This window comes from Elephas maximus, chromosome 26, assembly GCF_024166365.1.
Source record: "Elephas maximus indicus isolate mEleMax1 chromosome 26, mEleMax1 primary haplotype, whole genome shotgun sequence".
In the NCBI taxonomy this organism is placed as follows: Eukaryota; Metazoa; Chordata; class Mammalia; order Proboscidea; family Elephantidae; genus Elephas; species Elephas maximus.
In genome coordinates, this window is record NC_064844.1 from 37,277,090 (window position 1) to 37,295,686 (window position 18,597).

Below are 18,597 nucleotides of genomic sequence, written 5' to 3' on the forward strand. Positions count from 1 at the left end.
ATTTCCAAATATTGAAGAAAGATTAAAAAAAAAAAAAAAAGCAAAACAATGTCTACAAAAGGGCTTGGTACAGCTTCAGAGGACCCAAAACTCAGCAAGCAAAGGCAGAATGAGAACACTGTCAGACAACAGGAGAAGGTCAGTCTCTGAGCTTCTAAGAACATTTCAGAATTCAAGTCACAATGTCTTTGGGTGTGTGTCTGTGTATAGGCATTTGTGTCAGTGGGTTGTGTATGTGCATGCACTGTGACTACACACAGACCACAATGACAGTGGCCTGTGTGAGGGCCCAGAGGAACTGTGACATTTGGGCAGGTATCATCCTGATTGCGAATGAAGCATCTGTGCACGTCCCAGCAGTAGAAGCAATGCATTGGGAATGAGCACTGCCTCCCACGTGGGCCAATTTGTTTTCAGAGGCGCCTTGTTACTGTCAGAATGACTCACACGTTGGAGGCTGAGGGCAAAATTAAGTCTGTGAACTTAAAATCAGGCACTCAGTGAATCTAGAGCTTAAAATAAGAAGACAGCCTCATTTGGGAGAGAGATTGAACGAGGAAATTAAATGGCTTCAAGGAGAAACAGAGGTTCCTGCCTGCACCAGCCAAAGTGTGGTAGGTGCTGAGGTTTGGAAAAGCTTTCCTGCCTGGTTCGTCTGAGACTTACTGGCTCTCCCAGGTGACCTGATTCCTATTTAGCCATCCCAGAGTCTACTTGTTCACAGCTGGTCTCTACTACCCACTGGGGGCCCACTTCTTCCCCTCTTGCATGTCAAGAGCAGGAGTACTCAGCCAGGATGGGGAACATATATGTGTATATATATATATATATATACATATACACACACACATATATGTATGTATATGTATGTTTTTAGTATATATGCAGGACACACAAGAGCCCTTGACATGCTCTTGACTTGCTAAAACATAGTGAAGAAAACAGTTGCTGTCGAGTTGACTCCAACTCATGGCAACCCTGTAAGTATCAGAGTAGAACCGTGCTTCACAGGGTTTTCAATGGCTGATTATTTGGAAGCTGATCGCCAAGCTTTCTGGGTGGACTGGAGCTGCCATCGTTTTGGTTGTTGCTGTTGTTAGGTGCAGTTAAGTCAATTCTGACTCATAGCCACCCCACGTGACAGAGTAGAACTGCCGCTTAGGGTTTTCTTGGCTGTAATCTCTACAGATCACCAGGTCTTTTCTCCTGTGGAACTACTGGGTGGGTTTGAACCACCAAGCTTTTGGTTGGCAGTCGATCATTTAACCATGTGTCACCAGGGCTATGGAGCCACCTGGCATGTATGTGTGTATACACAGTGGCCTGGGGGAAGTACCAAGACATAAGGCTGAAAAGCTAGAGAAATAGCTGTTTTTGATGATCTCAGAAACCATGCTAAGAAATTTTAACTTTATCTTATGGCAATTAAAGTTTTAATAGTTAAGTGGCAGAGGCAAATCTGCATATCAGAAAGACAACTTTGGCAGCCTTCTGTAAAATGAAAGGGAAAGAGGGTGAACTAGGAGGCAGAAGTGTGGGTGGTTAGGAGTCCACTGCAGTATTCCAGGCATGAGTAGATGAAGGAGGGTGAGGAGTAATTCAAAAGAGAGATTTTAGAGTCAGCAACACTTGGTCTGGTTAATGGGCAGGGGAAGCGCTTCTTAATGTAGTGGTGTTGGGGTGAAGGTGATGGTTCTATTAGCAGAAATAGGAAATTTAGGGAAAGGAGCACATCCAGGGAAAAGATGATGAAGCCATCATTTGAGGGGCTGTGTAAAATCCACATGGAGGTGGCCAATGGCTTGTTGGAGCTGAGTCTGGAATGCAGGGCTGGAGATACAGATTTGAGAGTATCCATCTACAGGCAATGACTGAAGTTAGGAATCTCTAGAAATAGCATTCATCAACTTGCTCATGAACCATAAGCCTAGCAAGATATTTTTTTCCAGAGTATTTGGAAATTTCAAGAGGTTCTCACTGTGGGTGTGTGTCTTTGCTTCTTGGGATTGTGAGCGTGGGATTGCCTGCCCAGCTAATTGTGTCTCCTGTCTTCCCAGAGTCCTACTGATGTAAAAGGAACTCTCAACAACCTTCTTCCCCATTTCCCCTTTCTCAGTATTCAGCACTCTCCATCCAGCCTTAGATGGCCACTGGGGCTGAGACCCCGATTAAGGATAAACTTTGCACTTTAGGCATGGGATGTAGATAGATTGTGGCATCCAGTGCCCCATTTTATAAATGAGAAAAATTGAGATCCAGAGATGAAATTGCTTGGTCAAAGCCACAAAGCCAGTCACAAAAGGTAGCACCACCATGGTGGGTCCCTACCAAGTTCCTGGACTCCCAGCCAGGCTCTTGAATGCCACAAACTGAAAACAGCATCTGTTGTTTTACAGGACTACACTCGGGTAGTGTGCCCAGTGATTGATATCATCAACCTGGACACATTTAACTACATTGAGTCTGCCTCGGAGCTGAGAGGGGGTAAGTGAGGCTAAATTCTTCTCCCTAATAAGGACTCTCTTTTCTTCTAGTCATTGCTTTAAAGGGGGAGGGACATGAGGGAAAGACTTATCTTGGTGGTTTGTCTGGAATGCCCAGCCCTGCATTCTGCAGTGTGACTCACCCCAGCTTGGCCTTTGCCACTTGGTACTGTGAAAGGAAGGGCCTGGGTATTGGGCAGGACACTCCCAGCTCCGGAACTCTAGCTCTAACATAGAGCTCACCAGGGACCTGAGGATCCCCTGCTATATAGGGCCTGGGTTATTTTAGCTCCTCAGTGTTGGGCAGCACCCTTTCCTAGGGACCCACCATAGCTCTCCACCTTGGCTGGTCCCCAACCCAAGACCAATTTTAGGAGATTTGGGTCGTCTAGAGACCCCTCACAAATCTACTTATACATTCCTGAGACTCATGGCGAAGGATTACATTCCACAACTGCCCATCTTGTCCACAGGCCCTACCCCTGGGCTCTGCCAAACCTGACCCCTTGTTCTCTGCCCTTTATTCCATACATAACTCTACCCCAGCAGAGAAGATTCAGAGAAGGAGTAGGAGGTGAAGAAAGAGAAGGAAACTAAAATTTGGCAGCCATGTTACCAATCAGTCTCCATGAGTCCTGTTATTCCCAGGACCAACTCCCCTGGGAGCCTGGGTGCATATGAGAACTTCCAGAAACGGTGCAAAATGGGGAAGTTTTGCAAGTACCTCTAGGAGACCACATCAACCAAGTTGGTGCTGTGTTTTAGGTTTTGACTGGAGCCTCCATTTCCAATGGGAGCAGCTCTCCCCAGAGCAGAAGGCTCGACGTCTGGACCCCACTGAGCCCATTAGGTAAGTAAGAAGGGTCAGTGCAAGGTGGAGAAGCAGACTCACCATTACTAGGTCCTTCCCACTGTCACATGATATAGGGAGACATTCCATATTAAATACTCAAAAGATTGGGAAGAGATGAAGAACACCCTTTGCCAGGCCATATCCATTTTTTCCCTTATTTTAGGAGGCTTCAGTCATCATGGGGAGTTCTATCTAAGGGATGGGGGCCTGCTGGAGCCCAGTGTTATCCATCTGCACATATGCCATGATGCACTTAGGCTTCCTGCTGAAGGTTGGAGAATACAAGATGGTCCAATTTGACCTTGTATAAGGGAAAAGTTAGTCCTTTAGGGCCAGGGGCAGGGCCCTCTGGTCTTGGATATCAGGATTCAGCCCAGGAAGGGCTGCTATAAGTAGAGGCAGGTAATCAAGGCATGGCCACTCCCACACATGAAGAAACACACCTGCTTCCTTCTGTGCAAGAACATGATGGGAGACATGAACGCTGTGCTGCTTTCCCAGCCCTACCTATGGCCTGCATTTTCTTTCCCAGTCCCCTTGTGTCCCACAACATGTGATGGCAAGATGGTTGCATGGGGCTCAGGCTCATCTGAGGGCCTGGAGTAGAACAGAGTGCAGTGGTCCACCATGTGGAGGACCTGTGGTCTCTACATCAAGAGTGTGTGGCCTTGCTATTCCTACCTAAGTACAATGGGTAGCAGACATGTTCCAGACCTCTTGGGAATCTATAAGCTAAACCATATCTGTCTCACAGGGAGTGTCAGGAGAATAAGAAAAATGCCTGAAGAGTTACAGAAAAGGCCACCGGACTGGGCATTTCCAGCCCAGTGATGTAGGGATGTCCAGGACAATTCAAGTGCATCTCTGTATCTCTGATGCTTTCTGTGTGGTAAATGTTTGATAATTTTCATTGAAATTATTTAAGTTAAATTGAAGACCAAAGGGGTTATGAAGAGTTGGATGGTGATGCTCCAGACAGATAGATGGGAACTCTGAGAACTCTACTCTGGGACCTCTGTCTCATCTATGTGCCAGTCCCTCTTCACTGATCTGAAGTGATGCCAAGAGGGAGATTGGAGCCAGATGATATCCCAGATAATGTCCTTTATTTCTAAATGGGTGTTAGAAACTTCTTACTGTGCTGAGAACCCTGAAATGCACAGCACCTCCTCAGTTACTCTCAGGACAGCTGTGCCATGTGGGGTGTGGGCGTGGGAAGAGGGTCCACCTGTCTCGACACCTTAAAGGAGTGTACTAAGTCAAGGACAAAGGTGCTGGAGATGCTACCTCTGGGTTTCTCCCATCTCTGTCTCAATGGCAGGGTTCTTGGGGGCAGTTTCTCTTATGGGAAGGAATCTGTTCATTCAGAGAAGGTATTTCCCAGGATTAGGCCAGGTCTAGGATGCACCAAAGTGTCATGGCATCTGGAGACCTGGATTTCAGACCTGCTGTCCATCAGCTATTGTTTGATTCAGGAGAAAACTCATTCACCCTCTGGCCCCACTGAATGAGGGTCCAGGTCCCTAAGAGTTCTCCTACCTACCCCAGCCATTGATTCTTACAGACATACCTCCTTGAGCTTGCCAGATTATTGCTTGGACTCTGCTTCCCTTGTGTACTTTCCTCTTCAAACCCTTTCCTTTCCAAGCAGTCACTCTGACATCTCTCTCAGCAATCAAAGTTTAGGTAGGTTGTGGTGGGGCCCCAAGAAATGAAAATGAAGAGTAAGGAGTAAAAAAGGGAGAGAGTACAGTTTGATGAAATGGATGTGCTGTTAATAAGTGCTGCCTCAGCCCTTCTTCTCTGCCCTGGTTAGTGGCTCTCTGCCTGCTCCGACTAATGGAGTTCCCAAGAGAACCACACTGACAGAGTCAGTGGGAGAGGCCCATGGATGTTTCCAGGCTCTCAGAACAGCTGGGGCTCTGAGTGAGTCCCAGTTTCCCATAGACAGTATGCTAATGAGTGGATTAGCCTGTCTACAAGGTCAGGGAATTTTCAATCAAAGGAAGAACATCCTGAAGTATGTTCTTGTTCTAGGTAATCAGAAAATTTATTGGCTTTTCTGAAGAGGAACAGAAACAAGAGGAAAATGGCCTTGAGTTCTGGATGACAGCACAGAAGAATTTGAGAATGGTCCCCCTTCCATAACCAATTCTCCCTCTTTTTCTTCCAAATGCACAGGACGCCAATCATAGCCGGAGGGCTCTTTGTGATTGACAAAGCCTGGTTCGATTACCTGGGGAAATATGATTCGGAGATGGACATCTGGGGTGGGGAGAACTTTGGTGAGTTACCACCCTAGACATCTGTCATGGATTGAATTGTGTACCTAAAAATATGTGTCAACTTGGCTAGGCCATGATTTCCAGTATTGTGTGGTTTTCTTCCATTTTGTGATCTGATGGAATTATCCTCCATTTTGTAATGTGTTGTAAATCCTAACCTTTGTATGCTAATGAGGCAGGATCAATGTGGGGTGTACCTTGAGTCACAGCTCTACAAGAGGATGTGACTCAAGTCACAACCTTACTCAAGTCACACCTTTACTTAAATCACAACTTTACTCAAGTAACACCCTTGCTTGAGTCGCATCTTCTATCTTACAAGAGATAAAAGGAGAGGGAAGCGAGCAGAGAAGGAGAAACCTCACTATCACCAAAGAAGAAGAGTTCGGAGCAGAGTGTGTCATTTGGACCCAGGGTCCCTGTGCTGAGAACCTCCTAGACCCAGGGGAAGATTGATACCAAGACACATGGAGATCTCCAAGGAAGCAGAAGCTGAAGAGACAAGGACCTTCCTCCAGAGCCAACAGAGAAAAAAAAAGCCTTCCCCTAGAGCTGGAGCTCTGAATTCGGATTTCTAGCCTCCTAAACTGTGAGAAAATAAATTTCTGTTTGTTAAAGCCATCCACTTGTGGTATATTGTTATAGCAGCTCTAGATAACTAAGACAGAATTTGGTACCAGAAGAGTGGAGTGCTGCTCTAACAGCTCTAAAATGTGGAAGTGGTTTTGAAATTGGGTAATGGATAGAATCTGGAAGAATTGTAAAGTGCCTAATAGTAAAAGTCTAGATGATTTTGAAGAGACTGTAGAATTATGGACGTCAAAGGCAATTCTGGTGAGGGTTCAGAAGGAAGTGAGGAGAGCTATAGAGAAAGTCTGTATCATCTTAGAGAATACATATGGTGCCAGCAACAGAATGTTTGCTAGAAATGTGAACATTAAATGTCCTTCTAGTGAGGCTTTAAAATAAAATGATGAACATGTGATAGGACAATAGAGGAAGGGCAATGCGTTTTTATGCAGTAGCAAAGAACTTGTCTGAATTATGTTCAAATATTTGGTGGAAGGTAGAACTTGTAAGTGATGAACTTGGATATCTGGCTGATGAGATTTCTAAGCAAGATCTTAAAGTGGCCAAGTGATTTCTCCCTGCTGCTGATTGTAAAATGTGAGAGGAAAGAGATGTCTTAAAAATGAACTTAAAGATTTGTAAAATTCTGTTGTACGAACTAAGGACACGTGTCCTAGAATGTTCACCAAAGATGTGGCTACACAATCTTTTGTTAAAGAGATTAAGCCTGTCACTAATGAATCTAACCAACTATCAGCAAAAAACCCATCAGCTTAGACTGAAGGGGACAGAAAAAGAACAAAGGAAAGAACGCTGTCTGCCTTTTGGAATTCTGCAGCCAGGAAACAGGCCAAAGGAGCTACATCTGTTGTCCTCCGACAAAAGAAAAGGACTATCTCTGGAACAGATTGGAGATCAGCAGAACTGTTGGAGCATGGGAAACAGAATCTTCTAGGTTCCAATGAATGGGGCCATGCTTTCTGGGCCTCAAAGGGCAGGGCCACAGCCTCCTAGGTTTCAAAGGTTTGGATCTTTGCCAACTTGATTCTGGAGTGTGGGGCTGCTGTTAAGGTGTACCAAGGGTACAGGACCGCTACCCAAGGCTGAAGGGGTGGGCTGTCATATCCAAGGGGCAGAAGAATGGGGCCACCTAAAGCCAAGGGAGCACAGTTGCCATCCCAGAGGGCCTGGAAGGCAGAGCTGAAGCCCAGGGCCGAGGGGCCTCCACCCAGAATCAGAGGGCAAGGCCAACACCCAGAGTCTAGAGGGCAGGGCCATTGCCCAGGTGGTCTCAGAGAACAAAGGATTATTTTCACGCCTTGAGAGCTGATGTAAATTGTTCTACTGGGTTTTGGACTTGCTCCATGTCTGTTATCCCTTCTTTCTCTCCAATTTCTCTAATTTGTAATAGAAATGTCTACCTTGTGCCTATTCCACCGTTGTACTTTGGAGATAGATAACTTGTAATCCAGATTTCACAGATGAAGAATTTTGCCCCAGCATGGAATAAACCTAAAGTTTCACCCATGTTTGATTTAGATGACTCAGAAAATGAGATTTTGGACTTGGAGTCCATTTAAGACTTTTGGGATGTGATGGGGTGAATGTGTTTTGCATATGGCAAGGACATAAGTTTTAGGAGCCACCGGGTGGAATGTCATGGATTGAATCATATCCCCTCAAAATATGTGCCAACTTAGCTAGGCCTTGATTCCCAGTACCTCGGAGATATTGCAGGTTCAGTTTCAGACCACTGCGATAAAGCAGATATGGCAGTAAAAAGAGTCACACAATTTTTTTGGTTTCCCAGGGCATATAAAAGTTATGTTTAACCTATACTGTAGTCTATTAAATATGCAATAGCATTATATCTAAAGAAACAATGTACATAAAAAAAAATATTTTATTGCTAAAAATTGCTAACCATCATCTGAGTCTTCAGCAAGTCATTATCATTTTGTTGGTGAGGATCTTGCCTTGAGTTTGATGGCTGCTGACTGATCAGGGTGGTGGTTGCTGAAGGTTGGGGTAGCTGTGGCAATTTCTTAAAATAAGACGATAATGAAGTTTGCCACATCAATTGACTCCTTTCATGAAAGATTTCTCTGTAGCATGCGATGCAATTTTCTAGCATTTTATCCACAGTGGAACTTCTTTCAAAATTGGAGTTAATCCTCTCATACCCTATTGCTACTTTATCAGCTAAGTTTATATATTTTTCTAAACCCTTTGTTATTATTTCAGCAACTTCACCAAGAGTAAATTCCATCTCAAGAAACCATAAGAAACAACTCCTTATGCTTAAAGTTTTATCATAAAGTTGCAGCAATTCAGTCACATCTTCAGGTTCCACGTCTAATTCTGGTTCTCTTACTATTTCCACCACATCTGCAGTTACTTCCTCCACTGAACTCTTGAACCTCACAACATCATCCATGAGGGTTGGAATCAACTTCTTCCAAACTCCCATTGTTGTTGATATTTTGATCTTCTTCCATGAATCATGAATGTTCTTAATGGCATCTAGAATGGTATATCCTTTCCATTGATTTTCTAAGGTCTCCAATTTACTTTGCCCAGATCCATCAGAGGAATCACTATCTGTGGCAGATATAGCCTTACAAAATGTATTTCTTAATTAATAAGACTTGAAAGTCAAAATTATTCCTTGATCCAAGGACTGCAAAATGGATGTTGTGTGTTGACAGGCATGAAAACAACATTAATCTCTTTGTACATCTCCGTAAGCTCTTGGATGACCAGGTGCATCCCCAATGAGCAAAAATATTTTGAACAGAATCTTTTCTTCTGAGCAGTAGATCTCAACCATGCCCGTTGCTGTCAAGTTGATTCCAACTCATAGCTACCCTACTGGACAGAGTAGAATTGCACCATGTGGTTACTAAGGAGCAGCTGGTGGATTCAAACTGTCGACCTTTTGGTTAACAGCCAAGCTCTTAACCACTGTACCACCAGGGCTCAAGGTCTCAACAGTGGGCTTAAAATATTCAGTAAAGCATGTTGTAAACAGGTGTGCTATCATCCAGCCTTTGCTCTGGCATTTATAGAGCACAGGCAGAGTAGAATTAGTATAATTCTTAAGAGCCCTAGGATTTTCAGAATAAGGATTTGGCATTGGCTTCACCAGCTGCATTAGCCCCTAAGAAGAGTGTCAGCCTTTCCTCTGAAGCTTTGAAGCGAGGCTTTGACTTCTGCTCTTTAGCTATGAAAGTCCTAGACGGCATCTTTTTCCAATAAAACTGTTTCATCTACACTGAAAATCTGTTGTTTAGCATAGCCACCTTCTTCAATTATCTTAGCTAGATCTTCTGGATAACTTGCTGTTAGCTTTTACATCAACACTTGCTGTTTCACCTTGTACTTTCATGTTATGGAGATGGCTTCTTTCCTTAAACCTCATGAATCAACCTTTACTAGATTCATACTTTTCTTCTGCAGCTTTCTCACCTCTCTCAGCCTTCATTGAATTGAAGGGAGTTAGGACTTTGCTCTGGATTAGGCTTTGGCTTAAGGGAATGTTGCAGCTTGTTTGATCTTCTATCCAGAACACTAAAACTCTCTATATCAGCAATAAGCCTGCTTCATTTTCTTATCATTTGTGTGTTCACTGGAGTAGCACTTTTAATTTCCTTCAAGAACTTTTCTTTTGCATTCACAACTGTTTGACACAAGAGGCCTAATTTTCAGCCTGTCTCAGCTTTTTACATGCCTTCCTCACCAAGCTTAATCATTTCTAGTTTTTGATTTAAAGTGAGAGATGTGTGACTCTTCCTTTCACTTGAACACTTGGAGGCCAATGTAGGGTTATTAGTTGGCCTAATTTCAATATCATTGAGTCTCAGGGTGGAGGGAGGCCTGAGGAGAGGGAGAGAGACAGGGAAATGGGTGATTGGTAGAACCGTCAGAACACACACAACATTTATTGATTAAATTCACTGTCTTATATGGGAGCAGTTTGTGGCACTCCAAAACAATTACAAAGGTAACATCAAAGATCACTGATCACAGATCACCATAACAGATATAAAAATAATGGAAAAGTTTGAAATATTGTGAGAATTACCAAATGTGACACAGAGACACAAAGTGTGCACATGGTGCTGGAAAAATGGCGCCGGTAGACTTGTTCAACACAGGGTTGCCACAAACCTTCAATTTGTTAAAAATGCGGTATCTGTGAAGTGCAATTATGTGAAGTGCAATAAAACAAGGTATGCCTGTATTGTGTGGTTGTCCTCCATTTTGTGATATGATGGAATTATCCTCCATTATGTAATGTGTTATAAATCCTAACGTCTACATGTTAATGAGACAGGATCAGTGTAGGGTGTATCTTGAGTCACAGCCTCACAAGAGATATGGCTCAAGTCATACCCTTACTCAAGTCACACCTTTACTCAATTCACACCCTTAACTCAAGTAACACCCTTGCTTGAGTCACACCATTTATCTTACAAGAGATAAAAGGATAAAGAAGCAAGCAGAGAAGGAGGGACCTCACTATCACCAAGGAAGAAGAGCCAGGAGCATAGTGCATCCAGGGTTCCTCCACTGAGAACCTCCTAAACCCAAGGGACGATTGATGCCAAGTTACATGGAGATCTCCAAGGAACCAGGAAGCAGAAGCTGAAGAGACGACCTTCCTCCAGAGCCGACAGAGAAAGAAAGATTTTCTGTAGTACCAGCTCTCTGAATTCAGACTTCTAGCCTCCCAAACTGTGAGAAAATAAATTTCTGTTTGTTAAAACCATCCACTTGTGGTATTTCTGTTATAGCAGCACTAGACAACTAAGACAACATCCGAGCATATACTATCCCATATGACCCTGGACCTTACTCTGCCCTCAGCCCAAGGGCCCTGAGCTGTGGGTCCCTGTGTCCTTAGACCTAGCACCAAGCTGACAGGCATATGTCACTGGGATGAGGGCCAGGGAGAGGGTGAGTAAGTCCATTCCTCCAGGGGATGGTCAGAGTGGTTATTGGTAGGGTGGTTTCTGAGCAACCTGTTAGGGGAAAACTGAGATATGAAGACCAGGAAGAACACCAGGTCCAAAGGGCCCAAGGCAGGCTTGAACTGGGGCACTGAACTTGGGAATTTGGTGTTGGAAGGAGACTGGTCAGAGAGAATGAGGAACAGGAACTATCGTGACAACATTAACATCCATTGGTGCAGTATTCAAGAAGATAACACTTAGCACTGCTAATGAGGAGGATCTTGGTTAATTGCCACAGAAACCTTTGGGATATCTTGACCTTATCTTTTAGTGAGTGAGGAAGGGTGAGGGTAGAGGGGCTGGATTATGGGATCAAAAGCAGTACAAGCAAATGGTCAGGCCTGGCCACAGTGGTTTAGGGCTGAAGTTTGCAGCTACAGAAGAAGGAGTATAGTCAGAAAGACTCATTCTATCTAGCCAGTGACACTGAGGGACCTTCATTTTTCTCATGTATTGAAAATGTGACATGGAGATAATAATAATCCTACTTCTTGGTGGTGTGAAAATCCATTGAGGTAAGTGTGTAAAAATCCTAGTGATGCCCTATAAATGTCAGTCTCGTTTTCTTTCTTCCAGTAGGTGAGAGCTAGATCACTAGAAAACAAGCTCCACAAGGGCAGGGATTTTTGTCGATTTTGTTCACAGCTCTGTCTCCAATATTTAACACAGCGTCTGCCACCTTGGAGGCCCTCATTTGCTGAATAAATGAATCACAGTGGAGGAAGAAGAAGAATCCCTGGGTGCCCACGTCCCATCTGTCCACACGGGGTAGCATTTCTAGTGCTGGCTCTGGGAGCATGGTGTAGGCCAAAAGAATGATCCATGAAGCTCCTCCTGGCATTTAGCAGTAATCCTGTCTGCTGTCCACTGCCACTGTTTTCCCATCCCTCCTCCCCCCTCCCTAAGTGTTTTATGGTTTTCTTTCTCAGTCATGAAGAGACATTTCCTGGAAATTTATGGCTTCCAGCCAGACCCACAGCATCTGTTCTTTCAAACAGGGCAGTGTAAAGAAATCCATCAGAGAAGTTGCTTTCCTGCAGTATGTGGGCCAGATTGGAAGCTCAGCAAACAAAACACAAAATGCCAGCTCCTATTCACCCAGTCGGTGGAGGCCTTCTGGAACTTGATAGGAGTTGAAGGAGGGGTGGTTGAGGCCAGGTCTGCCTGCACCGGCCCAGGAGAACTTGAAGCCATGTAGACTCATGGAGTTCTCAAAAGGGCAGGAATTTCTCTCTTACTGGGCAGAGCTAATCATTGTTGTTAGTGGCCGTTGAGTCAGCCCATGACTCATGGCAACCCCATGCACAACAGAACAAAATGCTGCGTGGTCCTGCACCATCCCCATGATAGGTTCCAGCTCACACCATTGTGATCCATAGGGTGTTCATCAGCTGATTTTTGGAAGTAGTGTACCAGGCCTTCCTTCCTAGTCCATCTTAGTCTGGAAGCTCTGCTGGAACCTGTTCAGCATCATAGCAACACACAAGCCTCCTCTGACAGATGGGTGGTGACTGTGCCTGAGGTGCATTAGCTAGGAATCAAGCCCAGGTCTCCTGCGTCGAAGGTGAGACTTCTACCACTGAACCTCCATTGCCCCCGTGAGTCAATCATATGTCCCTACAATCACTGTTCCTCTTACAATCCTTAAGGATGTGTTCAAGGCTTTCCTTCTAGCCACCAAATGAATTCTCTCTGCAGGATTTTTAATAGACAGCAGTCATCCAGTCTCAGCTTGAATAATACTTAGGATGATGTGTTCACTAATTCACAGTTTAGTACATCCTATTGTTGAGAAGTTTTTGTTGAATTGTTAGAAAATTCGTACAAGTCGAAACCTGTTACCCTCCAACTTCTGTCTGCCAGGGCTTGGTCTGTCCTACTGATCAGTACAAAATGAGGATGAGCCTTCTGTGTGGCAGTTACATTTGAATCCAAGCAGTGCATTATTTTTAATGATGGCACACGCTAGTCCAACCTACCAGTACCTTCTTATATGGCAATGTTGACACACATCTGATCAAATCAAGTGGCAATCTCATCTCATCTGCTTCCAAGTTGGTTGTCTTTAACAAGTGTTGATTCAAACAGAGAATTTGGGAGGGGTGCTGGGGAGGAGGTGTAGGAGAGACATTTTATAATTCATCACAAAAATTTTTAAACCACAAAAAGAAGCACTTTAGACAGCTATCACAGGAAACACTTTGTCTTATCCCACCCCAATGTTCCATTATGTTACAGCCCCCTATCAGCACTTTGAAAGCCATTTCTGGAGATATATATATTAACATTTTATATGCCAGAAAATTAAGTGCTTTCCCAGCAGCGGATGCATCATGTGACAGTGGCAGATCCTCAGGCAAGGATAGTCCCTGTGGAATAGGGTGATGATCAGGAGTAGCATGGGGTTTGTGAGTAATGCATCAGCTGCAAAAGGAAGATGGTGCTAAGTAGAGGAGGAAGCTGCATGTCACAATGAAGGAAACCCAGTTCTAGAGTGTAGCATAAGGGGCCACCCCATTCCCAAGTCACTGAGCCCTGAAGATCTGCTCTCCTCAGCATTGCTCACAGCCATCATCTTTTCTCCTTCCCCACTGATACTCTCCTAAATGGTCTCTCTACCTCTATTCTACTCCCGTTAAGTCCATCCTCCCACACTCCTGCTGAAATGCTCCATCACTCCCAGGTCTGTAATCTACCAGTGGCTTCCTCTTGTCCTAAGGATGAGGTGCACACTCTCCTAGCTCTTCCCTACCTCCCCAGCCTTTTCTGCCTGCTCCTCCCCTCCAGCCTTCAGTTCAGACTTACTGATGGAACCTCCTGCAGTTCCCAGAATTTGCCTGGCCCTGTAAATGACTTAGCCTTTGCTTTTACCTTCTACCAAAGTCTGGTTCTGCAGTGGAACTCATCCCTAAGTACACCTCCTCTAGGACTAGGACATCTTCCCTGCCCTCCCTCTTCTGACCCCTCCCTCAGTATATGCCCCTCAGCAGTGGGATGGTTTCTCTCCTCCATCTTAGCATGCAGCCCTTGTATGTATTTGCCTGTTTATTCATCTTGCCTGCTGCCCTGCCTGTCACTAAACCTGGGAGCTCCTCAAAGGCAAGAATACTTCATCCAGCTTCTTGTTCCTGAGGCCTGGAACAAAATAACTGTTCGCTAAATAAGTACTCAAAAAGTGACAGCCTGAATGGGAAGGGGATTGAGGGTATGAAGTGCAGCATATATACAATGTGTGATGCTCCTTTCAAAAGAGGTCCCACTGAATCGCATAGCCCATAAGAAGAACGGTAGTAACAGCAGATAGAGGTGTTTCCTATCTAAAAACTGGGATTTCTGTGTGTTCTGGACCTATCTGTGTATGTTGTGTGGACTTTATTTCACAGCACAAAAGTCCATGAGTTATTGGAAAAGGCTGTGTCCAGGGCGCCCATGACTGAGCTCAATTGCCTGTATCACCTACCTGGCCCCGTTTTGCTTTCCATCTGTCAAAGGCAACCCTGGATGGATTGAGTGCCATGGCCACGTGAGAGCCATGCCATGCCTCAGCCCACCTCACCATACACTGGTTTGAAACCAAAGGCCCTGTCCCTGGTGCCATCATTCCCACAAAGTATTTCTAAGATTAGCTGAATATTTTTGATAATTACATTTGTAGTTCAGCATTTGATCAGGCTTTAGAACACTGTAGCGTTTAGGCCTTTTTTTTTCTTCAGAAGTTGATTTGCATTAAAATTTAAAGTTTTGATCTTCTCTGACCATAAGGCCATAAAAGTGGAAATCAATACAGGAAGAGCAGGGAAAAGAAATCAAACTCTTGGAAACTGAACAATACCCTGTTCAAAAAAACACTGGATTATAGAAGACATTAAGAATGGAATAAAGAAATTCAGAGAATCCAATGAGAATGAAAACACTTCCTATCAGAACCGTTGGGACACAACTAAAGCAGTGCTCAGGGGCCAATTTATATCAATAAACGCACACATCCAAAAAGAAGAAAGGGCCAAAATCAAATAATTACCCCTAAAACTTGAACAAATAGAAAGAGAGCAACAAAAGAAACCCACAGGCACCAGAAGAAAACAAATAATAAAAATTAGAGCTGAACTAAATGAAATAGAAAACAGAAAAACAATTGAAAGAATTAACAAGACCAAAAGCTGGTTTTTTGAAAAAAATCAACAAAATTGATAAACCACTGGCCAAACTGACAAAAGAAAAACAGGAGATGAAGCAAATAACCCAAATAAGAAGTGAGATGGGTGATATTACAACAGACCCAACTGATTTTAAAAGAATCATATCAGATTACTATGAAAAACTATACTCAAACAAATTTGAAAACCTAGAAGAAATGGGTGAATTCCTAGAAACACACTACCTACCTAAACTAACACAAACAGAGGTAGAACAACTAAAGAGACCCATAACAAAAGAAGAGACTGAAAAGGTAATAAAAAAAGTCCCAACAAAACAAAGCCTTGCTTTGGACGGCTTCACTGCAGAGTTCCACCAAACTTTCAGAGAAGAGTTAACACCACTACTACTAAAGGTATTTCAGAGCATAGAAGAGAGCGGAATACTACCAAACTCATTCTATGAAACCACCATAACCCTGATACCAAAACCAGGTAAAGACACCACAAAAAAAGAAAATTATAGACCTATATCCCTCATGAATGTAGATGTAAAAATCCTCAACAAAATTCTAGCCAATAGAATTCAGCAACATATCAAACAAATAATTTACCAAGACCAAGTGAGATTCATACCAGGTATGCAGGGATGGTTCAACGTTAGAAAAACAAGGTAATCCACCATATAAATAAAACAAAAGACAAGAATCACATGATTTTATCAATTGATGCAGAAAAGGCATTTGACAAAATTCAACACCCATTCATGATAAAAACTCTCAGCCAAATAGGAATAGAAGGAAAATTCTTCAACATAATAAAGGGCATTTATACAAAGCTAACATCACCCTAAATGGAGAGAGCCTGAAAACAGTCCCATTGAGATTGAGAACCAGACAAGGATGCCCTTTATCACCACTCTTATTCAACATTGTGCTGGAAGTCCTAGCCAGAGAAATTAGGGTAGATAAAGAAATAAAGGGCATCCAGATTGGCAAGGAAGAAGTAAAAGTATGTCTATTTCCACATGACATGATCTTATACGCAGAAAACCCTAAGGAATCCTCCAGAAAACTACTGAAACTAATAGCAGAGTTCAGCAGAGCATCAGGATACAAGATAAACATACAAAAATCAGTTGGATTCCTCTACACCAACAAGAAGAACATCGAAGAGGAAATCACCAAATCAATGCCATTTACAATAGCCCCCAAGAAGATAAAATACTTAGGAATAAATCTTACCAGAGATGTAAAAGACTTATACAAAGAAAACTACACTACACTTCTGCAAGAAACCAAAAGAGACTTACATAAGTGGAAGAACATACCTTGCTCATGGATAGGAAAACTTAACATTATAAAAATGTCTATTCTACCAAAAGTGATCTATACATTTAATACAATTCCGATCCAAATCCCAAGGACATTCTTTAATGAGATGGAGAAACAAATCACCAATTTCATGTGGAAGGAAAAGAGGCCCCAGATAAATAAGGCATTACTGAAAAAGAAGAACAAAGTGGGAGACCTTACTCTACCTGATTTTAGAACCTATTATACCGCCACAGTAGTCAAAACAGCCTGGTGCTGGTACGACAACAGGTACATGGACCAATAGTACAGAATTGAGAATCCAGACATAAATCCATCCACATATGAGCAGTTGATATTTGACAAAGGCCCCAAAACAGTTAAATGGGGGAAAAGACAGTCTTTTTAACAAATGGTGCTGGCATAACTGGATATCCATGTTCAAAAAAATGAAACAAGACCCATACCTCACTTCATGCACAAAAACTGACTCAAAATGGATCAAAGACCTAAATATAAAATCTAAAATGATAAAGATCATGGAAGAAAAAATAGGGACAATGGTAGGAGCCCTAATACATGGCATAAACAGTATACAAAACATTATGAAGACTGTAGAAGAAAAACTAGATAACTGGGTGCTTCTAAAAATCAAACACCTATGCTCATCTAAAGACTTCACCAAAAGAGTAAAAAGACTACCTACAGACTGGGAAAAAGTTTTTAGCTATGACATTTCTGATCAGTGCCTGATCTCTAGAATCTACATGATACTGCAAAAACTCAACTGCAAAAAGACAAATAACCCCAATTGAAAAATGGGCAAAAGATATGAATGGACACTTCACTAAAGAAGACATTCAGGTAGCTAACAGATATATGAGGAAATGTTCACGATCATTACCCGTTAAAGAAACGCAGATCAAAACTACAATGAGATTTCATCTCACTCCAACAAGGCTGGCATTAATCCAAAAAACACAAAATAATAAATGTTGGAGAGGCTGTGGAGAGATTGGAACATTTATACACTGCTCGTGGGAATGTCAAATGGTACAACCACTTTGGAAGTCAATTTAGTGCTTCCTTAAAAAGCTAGAAATAGAACTACCATATGATCCAGCAATCCCACTGCTTGGAATATATCCTAGAGAAATAAGAGCCTTTACACGAACAGATATATGCACGCCCATGTTTATTGCAGCACTGTTTACAATAGCAAAAAATGGAAGCAACCAAGGCACCCATCAACAGATGAATGGATAAATAAATTATGGTATATTCACACAATGGAATACTACACATGGATAAAGAACAGTGATGAATCTGTGAAACATTTCATAACATGGAGGAACCTGGAAGGCATTATGCTGAGTGAAATTAGTCAGTTGCAAAAGGACAAATATTGTATAAGACCACTATTATAAGAACTCGAGAAATAGTTCAAACTGAGAAGAAAACATTCTTTCGTGGTTACGAGACAGGGGAGGGAGAGAGAGTGGCAGAAGGGCATTCACTAATTAGATAGTAGATAAGAACTAGTTTAGGTGAAGAGAAAGAGCACACAATACAGGGGAGGTCAGCACAATTGGACTAAACCAAAAGCAAAGAAGTTTCCTAAGTAAACTGAATGCTTCTAAGGCCAGGATACCAGGGGCAGGGGTCTGGGGACCATGGTTTCAGGGGACATCTAAGTCAATTGGCATAATAAAATCTATTAAGAAAACATTCTGCATCCCACTTTGAAGAGTGGCGTCTGGGGTCTTAAATGCTAGCAAGCAGCCATCTAAGATGCATCAATTGGTCTCAACCCCCCTGGATCAAAGGAGAATGAAGAACACCAAGGACACAAGGAGATTAGGAGCCCAAGAGACAGAAAGGGCCACATGAACCAGTGACTACATCATCCTGAGACCAGAAGAATAGATGGTACCTGGCTACA

General features: G+C 43.0%; 1 protein-coding gene across 2 annotated transcripts in view; it reads left to right on the forward strand.

Annotated features, from left to right (window-relative positions):
- Positions 1 to 18,597, forward strand: part of GALNT14 (polypeptide N-acetylgalactosaminyltransferase 14) — a 489,631-nt gene that overhangs the window by 431,651 nt on the left and 39,383 nt on the right. For both annotated transcript variants that reach the window (XM_049870339.1, XM_049870338.1), the window contains exons 7-9: positions 2,397 to 2,484; positions 3,249 to 3,333; positions 5,518 to 5,621. In XM_049870339.1, coding sequence (XP_049726296.1) covers positions 2,397 to 2,484; positions 3,249 to 3,333; positions 5,518 to 5,621 — 277 coding nt within the window. The remainder of the gene's footprint in view (positions 1 to 2,396; positions 2,485 to 3,248; positions 3,334 to 5,517; positions 5,622 to 18,597) is intronic.